We start from the raw sequence: 13,285 nt of genomic DNA on the forward strand, positions 1-13,285 counted from the left end.
GTTGGTCCTCAGGTTCCGTGTCTGCCCTCGGCAGGAGGATGACCTTGACCACCGGTCTGGCCAACGTCGTCGTGGCTGTCCGCAAGCTGACCACGCGCACCTGTCCATCAGCACCAGGATGAACCTCGGTGATTCGAGCCAACGGCCACCTGCTCGGCGGAAAGTTCTCTCCGCGGATAAGACACAGGTCGCCAACGGTCGGGTTGATGTTTTTCCTCCACCATTTCACACGCGAGGTGAGTGACTGCAGGTATTCCTTGGACCACCGTGACCAGAAGTCATCCCTCATTCGTTGTAGCAGCTGCCACCGCGTGAGCCTGTTGAGAGGCTCCGATGTCAGCGACGGCTCAGGCAGCGATGTCAAAGCGGCTCCAATCAAGAAATGGCCTGGCGTCAAGGCCGAGACGTCCTCCGGGTCATCCGATATGGCCTGCAAAGGACGAGAGTTGAGGCATGCCTCAATCTGTGCAAGAACAGTGCTTAGCTCCTCGAAGGTGAGTGTTGATTCTCCTATAACTCTCCTGAGGTGGTGTTTGATCGACTTTACGGCTGCTTCCCACAGGCCGCCAAAGTGGGGTGCAGCCGGAGGGTTGAACCGCCACTCCACCCCTTCGGAGGCAAGGATGTCGGCGATGCGCGGGCTTTCGCGCACAGCCTCCTGGAACATCGCTCGAAGCTGGGCATCAGCACCGACAAAATTGGTCCCCCGGTCGCTGTACAGCGTGCGGCACATTCCGCGGCGTGAGACAAAGCGCCGGAAAGCCGCTAGGAAGGCATCCGTGGCATAACTGGACACCAGCTCGATGTGCACAGCCCTTGTTGCAAAGCACACAAAGATGGCCAAAAAGGCCTTGTGCGCCTTGTGTCCTCGACCTGCTGCTGTCCGAACCTGGACCGGGCCCGCATAGTCGACTCCCGCTTGGCTGAAGGGACGCGATGCTGTTACCCGCGGCGGTGGTAGTTGTCCCATCATAGGATTCGGGGACGCCGCCCGCCATCGCAAGCAAGTGACGCAGCGATGAATGTGGCGTCGAACCTCCAGGCGTCCTCCCGGAATCCAGTATCCTTGCCTGACCATCCCCAGAGTCAGCTGCACTCCGCCGTGCATGGCTCGGCGGTGGCACTCCCGAATCACCAGGACGGCGAAGTGCGACCTCCTGGGGAGGATGATCGGGTGCCTTTCATCCGGGTTCAAAACAGCGTGTTTGAGCCGACCACCGACTCTGATGACGCCATTCCTGTCCACGAATGGATCCAGCCTAGCGAGGACGCTTCTTCGCGGGACTGCCACGCCCCTTGACAGCGCTCGCCGCTCTTCCGCGAATTCCCAGGACTGCACATGACGGATCCAGCGAAGTCGGGCCGCCTCGAGTTCCTGAGGCGACAGCGCGGACATCGGGGTGTATGGAACGCGCCGCTCGCCGAGCCAACGGCAGCACCACGCAGTTACCCTCAGCAGCCGCTGCAGCACTGAGAATCGTCGCAGCATTGGACATTCCTCGGCTGATTGGACCGCTGCAAGATGCACCTGACGCCTCTCCTCCTGCGGGTCACCCATCGGCAGCGGCGTGCTCGCAGGAAGCGTGGCGTCTCCAGACAGCCAGGGCGGCCCGCTCCACCACAGCCCATGATCCGGCAGGTCGCTGGGAGACAAGCCTCGTGACGCGCAGTCTGCTGGGTTCTCTGCTCCGGACACATGATGCCATTGGGCGTTGGGGAGCCTTCGCTGGATGTCGGCGACCCTGTTGGCCACATAAGTTTTCCAGCGCGACGGGTGACTCTGAATCCACGCCAGCGTCACTGTGGAGTCCGACCAGAGGTGAAGAGGAGCGGACGCGATGTCCATGACCTTGACGACGTGCGCTGTCAGCTTGGCAAGAAGCGCCGCCGCGCACAACTCGAGCCTTGGCAGCGAGACCGGCTGCGCAGGGGCCACCTTGGTTTTCGCCTGCAACAAGAAAACACGGCGCTCGCCCTCCACTCCTCTGGTGCGGAGGTACACCACCGCAGCGTATGCTCGCTCGGAGGCGTCTGCGAAGCCGTGCACCTCCAGGTCACTGTTTGATCCCTTGCACTGTGTCCAACGAGGCACGTGCACGCTCTCCAGAGCGGGGAGCTCGTCGCGAAAAGTTCTCCAAGTCCGATCTTCCGTCGGGGGGACAGGCTGATCCCAGTCCAGATGCTGCAGCCACATCGTCTGAATGAGAATTTTCGCCTTGATGATCACCGGCGACAGCCAGCCCATGGGATCGAATAAGCGAGCCACTTGCGAAAGTACCACTCGCTTCGTCACTCGCTGGCTGCTCAGTTGCTGTACCCTGAAGGCAAAACAATCCTGGCGAGGATGCCAGCGGAGGCCGAGCGCGGAGTGTCCCTTGTCGCTCTCCCACTCACGCAGGTCTCGCACTTGACGTCTTTCCTCGGGGATGTCCTTGAGTATGGCGTTTGCATTGGCTGACCATTTGCTAAGAGGAAATCCGCCCGCCGTGCAGAGGCCGATCAGCTCGTCGCGGAGAGCCTGCGCCTCGTCCAGGGTGTCGGTTCCCGTCAGGATGTCGTCCACGTATGCGTCCTGCCGCAGCGCTGCCGCAGCGCGAGGAAATCGCTCTCCTTCATCCTTCGCCAGCTGCCGGATTGTGCGTATCGCGAGGAATGGCGCGCAGGTCAGGCCGTAGGTGACCGTCTGCAGTTGGTATTCCTGCAGCTCAGCGTCAGCCGTCGGCCGCCATATTATCCTCTGCAGATCTCGATCGTCGGGATGCACCAAGATCTGGCGGTACATCTTCTCGATGTCAGCGGCCAGCACGAATTGATGCCTCCTCCATCTCAGGAGCACATCACTCAGCGCTGGAAGCAGATTGGGACCCGCGAAGAGGTGAGCATTAAGCGAGTCACCGGAATTGAGGCGCGATGACCCGTTGAACACTACTCTGATTCTTTTCTCTGGTGCAGCTTCCTTGAGTACGCCGTGATGCGGGAGATAGCATGTGCGCGCGCGCTCGACCTCCGACGGCGGGGAGACTGCTAGCATGTGGCCGAGCGTCTCATACTCTCGCATGAAGGTGCAGTAGAGCCGATGCAAGTCCGGGTCTTTCGCAAACCGGTGTTCCATGCAGCGAACCAGCCATGCGGCCGTGCGCTGCGTCTCGCCGAAGTCTGGCAGCGTCGTGGTAGTCGGGAGGCGCACGACGTACCGTCCCTCAGGCGTGCGGCGGAGCGATGAGACATAGAATGTCTCGCAGCGTTGCTCGTCCTCCGTGAGCGGCGTGGAACTGGTCGGTGGTTCTTCCTGGCTCCAGAATTGACGCACCAGTCCCACGAGGTCCTCGTCTACTTGGCAGTGATGGGATGATGCCTCCCCGGACCTTGCTGCGCCGTCGACTTCGCCCAGGAGAATCCACCCGAATGCCGTGCGCTGAGCCATTGGAGCGCCGGGGCCGCCTTTGCGTACTTCTCCTTCCATTATTGCGGAATACTCCTTCACCCCCAGCAGCAGCTCCACTGGGTCGCTCGCTCCATAGTCTGGGTCGGCGAGACACAGATCCTGGACGTGGGGCCAACTCTGAGTCGTGGCCGGCACGCAGGTGTTGCTCGCAGTAATGCGGGGGAGGATCAATGCGGAAATTCGCATTGCAAAGTCGGAGTTGCGCGACTTCAGCTCAAGGGGCGTGCCCCGCAGCCTGCCGCTTCGCCGCCCGATGACACCGGAGATGGACATAGAAGTGGCGCGACGAGGGAGATGCAGTCGCTGCACCAGCGCCTCGTGGACGAGCGACACCTCAGATCCCGGGTCGATGAGCGCACGGACTGCTTGTAGCTCGCCATGTCTGTTCTTGACGTGTATGCGTGCGGTGGCCAGGAGGCCAGCGGCACTATCTTCTTCGTGGTGGTAACTCACGTGTAGCGATGTCGCGATAGCTCCACTGGCTGCCGACGTTGTTGAACAGGCTTCGTGAAGCGTGGAGTGATGCCTCGCGTTGCAGACCATGCAGTTCTTCGCAGATCGGCACTCGGCTACAGGATGCTTGCCAAGGCAGTTCAGGCAGAGGCTGTTTTTCTCCACGCACTCCTTCCTCTGCGCCGGCAGCCTCTTGCGGAACTCAATGCACAGGAGGATGAAGTGATCCTTTTGACATAGTGGGCACCGACCTCCTTTCTGCTGCTTCTGCGCCAGGTTGGCGCGCGCCGACCTTGAAGACGCGCTCGCCGACCTGGAGGCAGAAACGGATGCGGGCTCCTGCTTCGCAGGATGCAACGCTTCTAAAGCTCGCAGGCGGCTCTCGAGGAACGCTCTCAGCTCATCATACGAAGGCGGATCTCGTGAATCGCAGATTGTGTCCTCCCACTCGCGTCTGGATCGAGGATCTAGCATCTCGATCACTGTGTGGACGAAGTGGTCGTTGTCGTATGCTGCCTTGCGACCGATGCTTTCCAACGTGCCAGCCGTCTGCAGTATGCAGTTGACCAGCTTCTTCAAGTCGGCGACGGACTCATTCTTCATTTTAGGCGTTGCGGAGAACGACGAGAGGCACGAGCGCACAAGGACTCGCCTGTTTTCGAACCGATCCTCGAGGATTGCCCATGCTCGTCGGAAATTGCCTTCCGTTGTCGGCAAATTGCGAATTCGATCTTCGGCTTCACCTTGCACTCTTGTTTTCAGGTAGTGCAATTTCTCCACATCTGCCAGCGAAGGATGGCGATCCAGCATCGACAGGAACAGGTCCCTGAACGCTGGCCAATCCTCAATGCGACCGGAGAAATGTGGAAGCTCGATGTTGGGCAGCTTCCGCTGCGACGCGGGCTCCGAAGCTGCTATCATCTTTCGCTCCGCTCCGCTCTCCGGCTTGGAGCGAAGGGAATGCAGCAAATCCAGCAGAGTTGAGCGCTGGTCCATCACCCTGTCTTCGACCGTGACAATCCAGCTCGACTTGAAGTAGTCGTGGTCAGCGAGCACCTTCTTATGTTTGGAGCGCAGCTCTTCGTGATTGAGCTGGAACTTATCCCAGTTTGCCTCCAGAGTCTGGAGTCGCGACTCCACACTGCCGATTGAGATTTTTGACGCTCCTAACTTTTTCAGGTTTTCTTCGGCGCGGGCTATGCGACCGTACAGCTCGGACTGAGCGTCAAGGACACTTTCGGCGTCGAGGCTCATTGCGCGAGTTAAGTCAACGTCACGCCCTTCGCACCAGGATTACCGTCACCGCGACACTCGTGTTCACTCACCACTCGCTCGGATGTGCACGATCCGGCTCGAAGGACCAAAATGTTTAGAGTGAGGTGGAACGAACACCAGAATATTATAAAGAATAAAGAAATGTTCAAAATATACTGTTCACAAAAGTGTTTAATGAAATAAAACAAAGCACAAAAAAAGAATATATATATATATATGTAAAGTAATTAGACACACAAAAAAAATAGAAAGTAATTGATGCAGTAAATTCTTATTAACTGCACGTTGCAGCGGTGCGATATTGGCGAGAATACTTAGTGCAATTTTGGCGCGAACTCGAAGCTATATTTTTGGCACGACTCGAAGCTGCGGCGTACTTAGAGGCACTGAGGGTGCGACTTCAAGAGCGTGGTGTGTCTTTAGGTTTCGGCGGACCTTGGGAGAAAAAAAAGAAAAACACGTCAGTTCTCTCGGGGGAAAATAATGGTCTCTCTCGATTTCGCTCGGCGATGTTGTTAGGCGGCAACGATGCCCTTGGTCGAAGACAAGAGGCGCGTTTTGTTATGATTCGCAAATTTATTTTTCGCCGCTGTTTGGCTCTCGACAGATTTGCAGAGTTTTGACCATCTCGCAAAAAACACAAACAGCGCGCGGACTGCGTGATCATTTCCGCAACACAACAATTTAGTTAAAAAATATTTACAAAATAATTACTATAAATATTTATCTTTACATACCATAAATATGAAATATTTAATCTATGTTTTAATAATATGTTAAATAAAAGTTTTTATAAGACATTTTCAAAATATTTATATAATATTTGAAAAAATATATATTCATAAATATTTATGAATTTTTATCATAAATATTATGTGCTGTCTGGGATAGAATTTATTTTAAGGATTTAAAAAAGGAGATTTTAAAACAAATGGTAAATGTTGCGTTGAACAAAGATATGGTTGTGACCTTGATATATGTTGTCAAGATCACTGTTTTGAGTAACATCCAAAAGATTTTAGCTGTCGCTCATTGCTTATTAAAAAGTTATTAACAGAAAAAGTTTAAAAATTAAATGTAATTTTTCTGACACTATGTATATTTCAAAGAGAATAGCTTAACAGATTTAATTGTTTGTGTGTAGTAAATTGAACGCATGGGCGAGAGGGGCTATGACATGACCCTCCTCCTATACCCCTCCCATCATCCAACAAATATAATCTAACATAATCCAATGTCCCATGTCCGAAGCATTAATTTTTATTAATAATAAATCATCGCTGGAAGGTCGCCATCTTGGACGCTCTACGCAAAGACGTGCCTTTGAGTGCTTCCGCTAGACTTTATCAAATCAGCTCATTTCTGGACTACTACGAGATTTTCCAAAACCAGAAGCATCATCAACTGTATGAGTGTAGATGTCAAGGAAAAGCAGACAAAAACGGCCACACACGGATACATTAGCCCATCTCGACCGTTCTTCGGACCTGCCGGACGGTGAGCCTTTGTCTCAGATACATGGCTTCCCGCGCAAATTCTCTAGTTCCTTCCCATCTTCTCCTGTCGTCTAATCTTCTTTCTTATATCTCAAGCACAGTACTTGGAGGAAAGGCTACGACATTTCGCTCGCATCCGGGTTCTCCCAACAGCTGCATTATATTCTATCTCTTGATCGACTTATATACCATGGAGGTAGACGAAGAGACGATCTGCCTCCACGATACAAAAAGTATCTTAACGCGTAAAAACGCACGCGACACGTCCGAATCCAAAACTGCAATAGATTTGGATTAGGTTATATTAAATTAGGTTAGGTTAACGATGAGGTCTTGTTGGAAATTTCCACATAGGTTTGCAACTTTTCACGCGAAGCGATATTTACCCCCATCATCCAATAGTGCTTTCAGTGTGAGATTTATATTTGCAAAACTTAAAGTTGCGAATTCATGTGGAATTTTGCAAATATAGATTTCGTTTTGCACTGAAACCGGACAACAGGAGTAAATATACTAAATGGTTTTTAAACTTATTTATTTCTTAATAAAATTTTTTAATAAAAAATGAGTGACGGCTAAAATCTTTTGAAGGTCACTCAAGAGGATGACCTTGACAACATATGTCAAAGTCACAATCCTATTTCGTTGCTCCGTTCATATAAATTGTAATTGAGATTAATGTTGCGTACGCGACATTAATCTCAATTACAATTATAATTTTCCTATTTCGAGATAGGGAAAGGAAGAAGAAAAATATATATAATTGTGCATACAACAAACTTATTTCTTTATTCCCAAAATTAATGGAAATATTAACCATTTTGCCTGCTTCAATAAGTTTTGATAAATCAAAAAATTTTTCAATAATTAAAAATCCGAATTTTCTTCCATTAAAGATCATAAGCTTCAATTGGTCGCTTTCAAGATGGCATAAAGGTAAATAAATATGATTCGAACATATGTGTTGAAGTTAGGTTATGTTAATTTGTGATAGAGATATCAGCACAGCTTCTGAAAGTCTCTTGTGGGCCACAACCCATGCCAGATTTTCCATCTTCACATGTGCCCCAAGTGTTTCCGGTGCGATAGTGCCATCTGAATCAGAGATAAGACAATTAAATTTATTACTGAAATCATATTCTGTAATAATATATATTAAAAATAGGGTAAAAGGAAAAAATTTCGGACCTCTGAAATATCTCAGAAGTGGAATATAAAAAAAAATTTTTTAATTAAAAAGAGGGTACTTGATGGTGACCTTCACCTTGATCTAGAGGTCAGAGGTCATTTCAAAATTAACTTTATTTTTTTAATTGAACTATTATACTTTTTCTATATAAATCGATTCCTTATAATATTTATACATAAAAAGTTAAGGGTTGGATGATCAAAAAATGAAAGTTTATGAGATATTTTATACTTTAATGTGACATAATTTTATATATGAACTATAAAATATCTCGTAAAATATTCATTTTTTAATAACCTTATCTCAATATACTTTTATGCATGAAATAATGAGAAAAATCAATTGATGTAAAGAAAAGCACATAATTTTTTTTAAGAAAAATATATATAGCTGCTAATGGTAAATTACATATATTTTTCTTAAAAACTATTATATATTATACTATTAAATAATTATTATTTATTAGACATTATTGATTTATGTTTGTAATTCTAACCTGAGTACGCATTGTTTACATGTGACATCCTTCGGCAAAACCAATTTGACGTTATGATCATTTGATCCGTGAATACGAATAGGGTATTTGTAGCCACTACCGTCCGCTAATGAGAGAGGATACTGCTCGAAGCATTTGTCTGTTTCTAATTCCTTCTCTGTTGTCAATGGGCAAAGATTGAATTCAAAGTAACCCAAGTGACTGGCTGTGAGACGAACTATTACATCAATGGTAGAACCTGCTTTGTATCTGCGCATAGGAAAATTTTTATGTATATAGTACATTTTCATATAACGTAATGCAATGATCCTTTTAATTCACAAACAAACAAATAAATCGACTTCGAGTAATAAGAACCTTATATTTTACAACCATCTCTGCTGTTTTGTCCACTGAAACTATATATACACATGTTATATATATATACATGTATATATATAACATATTTTTAACTTCTTATTCTTTATTGCTTCGAGAATTTACCAAAGACATAAGGTGAAGATATAGATTAAAATGCATAAATTATTTTTTGTTTGTATTAAAAATTCGATTCAAACCACAACTTAACCTAACCTAACCCAAAACTAATTCTAATAATAAATTATAATTCTGTATCAAAAATACAATATATTTACAGTTCAAATATAATTCTCTCTTGTGCTCTGACAAAATATATTTTTTACAAATAATTGCCTATACAAAATGTATATTAACCCCTTGAATATCAATGACGGAAAAATCCGTCAAAATAAACTGGCCAAAAGTGCATCATAAAAGAAAAATCCGCATATTTCATAACTGATTATAAGTTTGACATCGGATTTTAGAAATTGAAAATTGCGGATCCAGTATGGCGGATAATAATTCTTCAAAATTAGTATAGTTCAAAAGTTATTTTACTTTGCAAATACCGGTTCAATGTATCAGATAAAACATTTTTTCATACTGAAAATCTAAAATTAAACCGATAATTAGCAATACAGGGAATTGAAAAAATATTTCAGATTATTATCCGTCATTTTGAATTTTGGAATTCTGACCATGGATTTCTGATCAGTACCACAAAAAACCCCGGAAAAGTGACTTACTTTATATTTCTAAGTTTATGTCATTGATAGCATCCTTGGCACACAAGCGTTTTTCTTGCCTGACACTCAAGGAGTTAATGAAAAAATCTTCAATTAATAAAAAACTAAACATGATTCTCTTTGAAACTAAAAGCTTATTGTTAATTTTTTTAATAATTTTAAATATTTTTCTACTTTCTATTTAAATTTACTAACATCTATTATAAGGCAAATGAAAAATACAGGATCGAAAGGGTCTGAATAGCTTAGTGGTAAGAGCAGTCACCCGGAAAGTGAAAGACGCGGGTTCGATTCCCGCTTCAGCGACTTTTCGGACCTATATTTTTCTCGCCTATTTTTCCATATGTAAGTTCGAGGTTAATTAATATATGGAATTTAGTAATCTCAAACCAAGAGATACAGTTCCGAAAAATTAATTTTTGCGCTTGGCTTTATTAGCCGATTTAAATATCATATTTATATTATAATTAATACTGAGAGCCGATAAAAATATTTCTTATTTGTTTTATTTGAATTGTTATAATTGTATTATTATATTTTACTCACTTTTGGACAATGACGCCGGTTCCATAAATGCCTCCATTTTCGTTTGGTCGTGGTCGGGGTAGAGCATAATTATCACCGCATTCTCCGCACTTGCCTCCATTTCGTTGATGTTGAATCTAATAAAGAAGTTTTTAATAAAAGTTCTTTGATATAATTAAGTTTATATATATTTTTTCTTTTTCTTATAAAAATATTGTGTCAAAATTACAATATATAAATTTAAATTGAAAATGGAAATATATATATAAAATCTGAATAATACAAATTAAAATTTCTACAATTAAATATAATTAAATACTGCAAATTTTGAAGAAAATCTAGTAATATTTTCAAAAACTAATGATAAACATAAAAATTATAAAACTTGTAATATTTTACTAGAAATGCATTATTAGCACACAAATATTATTTAACTAAAAGTTTAATACAAACATTGATAAAAATTATTAATAATAAATTATTGAACAATTAATGAAATTCGATATACACCTCCTTCTTCTCGGCCACAGAGCCAAACGCGATGTTATTGCGAAAATTAAGTAAGAAAATTAAGGAATCTGAAAATTTGTATCCTATGGTTGAGATCTCAAGAATTCTCCTTGTTCCTCTTTTAACTTCCCCTGTAAAGAAATAGGCGAGAAAAATATTGGTTCGAAAATTGACTAAATCGGGAATCGAACCCGAGACCTTCCGCTTGCCGGGCGAATGCTCTTCCATTTTCGCAATAACATCACGTTTGGCTCTGTGGCCGAGAAGAAGGAGATGTATATCGTGTTTTATATTAAAGAGCCGATCTAATATTCTTATTATTATTAATTAATGAAATTATTTATAATTTTTTAAAATTAAATTAAAAATGCAAAAAATACAGGAAAAATTATAAATTATAATTTTGTAATGTGTTATTCTTATATTTGATAACTTTTCTATTTTATTGATTTACATTGGAATTTTCTTTTAAATTAATTCTTCAATGTAATGAATATCTTTGAAATATAATGTTGTATATCGCAAAATTTAGTTTCTGCAATAAAATGAAAATATACTGAAATTTTGTATCTGTATCTATTAATATAAATATAACAATAATAATATACTAATAATAATATTTAATATTTATTTTAAATATTTTAAACGCGCGCGGTTTTGGAAAAAATATTTTGTATAAAAGTAGTAGTTATAGCGTTTTTAGGGGGATCTAGAAAATTGCCTCTACATTTTTCAAAGTCATTTAGAGATCAACACAGTTGTTTTAAACGAAATCACTCTTTTTTACATAAATTGATTCTTTGTAATATTAGGCATAATAAATTATAAGGCTAAAATGACCGAAAAATAAATCATTTACGAAATATTTTATATTTTAATTTGATATAATCTTACATGAACTATATACATATATACATATATGAAATATCTTGTAAAATATTCATTTTCCAATAATTATACTTTTATGCCGAAAATAGTAAAAGAAATCAATTGTATAAAAAAAAACATAATTTTCACATAAATTGATTCTTCGTAATATTAGGCATAATAAATTATAAGGCTAAAATGACCGAAAAATGAATTATTTATAAAATATATATATATATTTCATATTTTAGTTTGATATAATCTTACATGAACTATATACATATACATATATGAAATATCTTGTAAAATATTCATTTTCGGATAATTATACTTTTATGCCGGAAATAATAAAAGAAATCAATTGTATAAAGAAAACCCAATTGGTTTCAAGAAAAGTACGTAAATTGCCCAACAGCTGTAAAATTGTATCAAAATAAGGTAATAAAATATCTCGTCGCAACTATTCACTTTTTGGTCATTCTACTCTTATAACTTTTCATGTTGAATGTTGTGCAAAGAATCGTTTATATAGAAAAAAATTAAGACGATTTCATTTTAAAAAAATTAGATTAATCTTTAAACGACCTTGAAAAATATCACTCAAGGACAATTCTAGGCCACTAGAGTATATTATGTCTACCTCAAAACTCTGCAATTTTTACCTGTTCCTATTTTTTTTTAAACACCATGATATTCAAATATTTGCCTGTTAACATTAAAATAAATTATGTATTTTGATAACCGAATTTTCAATCCTATAATAAGGAACACTTTTTTTACCCTAAAAATTATGCTATTTTCAAACCACTGAAACTCGAAATAAAATTAAAAAATCATCGTAAATTAAAAATTAAAAAAGCATTTTGAAACCTAAAATTTCAATTTTAATGCGGAATCAATAGTTTAAAAAATGTTTTTCTTTCCATTTTATGTTTTAGAAAAATACACATTTTGTTCTTTAAAATTATGTATTTTTGACGCTCAGGATTTTTATAAAAAAATGTCTTTCGAATTCTACATTTTATTTCAGAAATGCAATTTCATAAACTACATTTTCCTTATAAAACGCTATTTTTTAAATTTTCCTACGATTTTTTTTTTTTACTGAGTTCCATAATTTTGAAAGTAAACCTATATTTTTTTGATACAATGTTGATCAGAATGTCAAAAATACATAATTTTAAGGAACAAAACAACGTGTCCCTTTTTAAAGCATAGAACAGGAAGATAAAAATAATTGTAAAAATTATAAAAACCACCGATTCTGCGTTATAGTTGAAATTTCAAGCTTCAAAATGCTTTTCACAAATTCAATTTCTTTTTTTAAGTAATGTATATACATACACCGACTCCACCGCAGAAATGCTCGTTATCGGTATAGTTAGGCGGTACGGGAAAGCCCTTTCTCCAGGCACTGCTCCTGTTTATAGGATCCCACAGCATTCCGTGGCCATAAATTTCTTGCAAATTAATGACAACCACGAGTGTCACCGTAAATAATTTTACAAACATTTTTTTAAATTTTTTCTTTCTATCTTTAATATACGAAATATAAAGTCTTAACGAGAAATATAAAGTGAACGAATTTCGCTTTAATCTACTTTATATACCGATTCCATAAATCATCCACACCTAATAAAATAAGTTATTGATATTTAGGACTTATCTTATCAGGTATGACGTGCATTACATGAACAAACAAAAGACTTTGTTAAACTTTATTCAATACATCTTATTAATGTCACTTTACACCATTCTTGAAATTTATCGTAGAAACAGGACTGTAGTAATTTAAATTAAAAGAATGAGAGAGAATTACTTTTCCCGTTTTATTATTTTCTTAATACAAAAATTATGTAAATAAATAAAATAAATAATTAGATATAAACGATAAAGAAAAATTTTTGCACGAATTAAGCTTTAAAAACATAAATAAATTAC

At 41.2% G+C, this 13,285-nt stretch overlaps 3 protein-coding genes across 3 annotated transcripts; 1 reads left to right on the top strand and 2 right to left on the bottom strand.

Moving 5' to 3' along the window:
* The first annotated feature begins 206 nt into the window (after window positions 1–206).
* On the top strand, window positions 207–745 carry LOC146723450 (uncharacterized). Its single transcript, XM_085481907.1, has 2 exons — window positions 207–494; window positions 563–745. The coding sequence occupies exons 1-2, from the start codon at window positions 207–209 to the stop codon at window positions 743–745; spliced, it is 471 nt and encodes a 156-aa protein (XP_085338033.1).
* A 20-nt stretch (window positions 746–765) lies between these two features.
* On the bottom strand, window positions 766–5,152 carry LOC114945952 (uncharacterized). Its single transcript, XM_085481908.1, is given in 4 exon segments — window positions 766–815; window positions 874–2,738; window positions 2,740–2,770; window positions 2,842–5,152. Coding segments are annotated over 4 exon segments (4,257 nt in total).
* Window positions 5,153–7,496: 2,344 nt separating this feature from the next.
* Window positions 7,497–12,862, bottom strand: LOC114945955 (uncharacterized). Its single transcript, XM_029322312.1, has 4 exons — window positions 12,689–12,862; window positions 9,989–10,104; window positions 8,355–8,603; window positions 7,497–7,764 (listed from the first exon to the last, which is right to left on the bottom strand). The coding sequence occupies exons 1-4, from the start codon at window positions 12,854–12,856 to the stop codon at window positions 7,650–7,652; spliced, it is 648 nt and encodes a 215-aa protein (XP_029178145.1). The 5' UTR covers window positions 12,857–12,862; the 3' UTR covers window positions 7,497–7,649.
* Between the last annotated feature and the right edge of the window lie 423 nt (window positions 12,863–13,285).

The sequence above is a fragment of the Nylanderia fulva genome, unplaced genomic scaffold (assembly GCF_048542155.1).
Source record: "Nylanderia fulva isolate GAGA-0341 unplaced genomic scaffold, ASM4854215v1 Scaffold198, whole genome shotgun sequence".
NCBI classification, from domain to species: Eukaryota; Metazoa; Arthropoda; class Insecta; order Hymenoptera; family Formicidae; genus Nylanderia; species Nylanderia fulva.

What these genes read in the sequence shown, in the direction of transcription:
- LOC146723450 (XM_085481907.1), top strand. Translation starts at nt 207, where the DNA reads ATGTTTTTCCTCCACCATTTCACACGCGAGGTGAGTGACTGCAGGTAT. An exon ending in CAGTGCTTAGCTCCTCGAAG is followed by an intron (nt 495 to 562) that starts GTGAGTGTTGAT and finishes TGCTTCCCACAG; the next exon opens with GCCGCCAAAGTGGGGTGCAG.
- LOC114945955 (XM_029322312.1), bottom strand. Translation starts at nt 12,856, where the DNA reads ATGTTTGTAAAATTATTTACGGTGACACTCGTGGTTGTCATTAATTTG. An exon ending in ACCGGCGTCATTGTCCAAAA is followed by an intron (nt 8,604 to 9,988) that starts GTGAGTAAAATA and finishes TCCTATGCGCAG; the next exon opens with ATACAAAGCAGGTTCTACCA. An exon ending in TGTAAACAATGCGTACTCAG is followed by an intron (nt 7,765 to 8,354) that starts GTTAGAATTACA and finishes TCTCTGATTCAG; the next exon opens with ATGGCACTATCGCACCGGAA.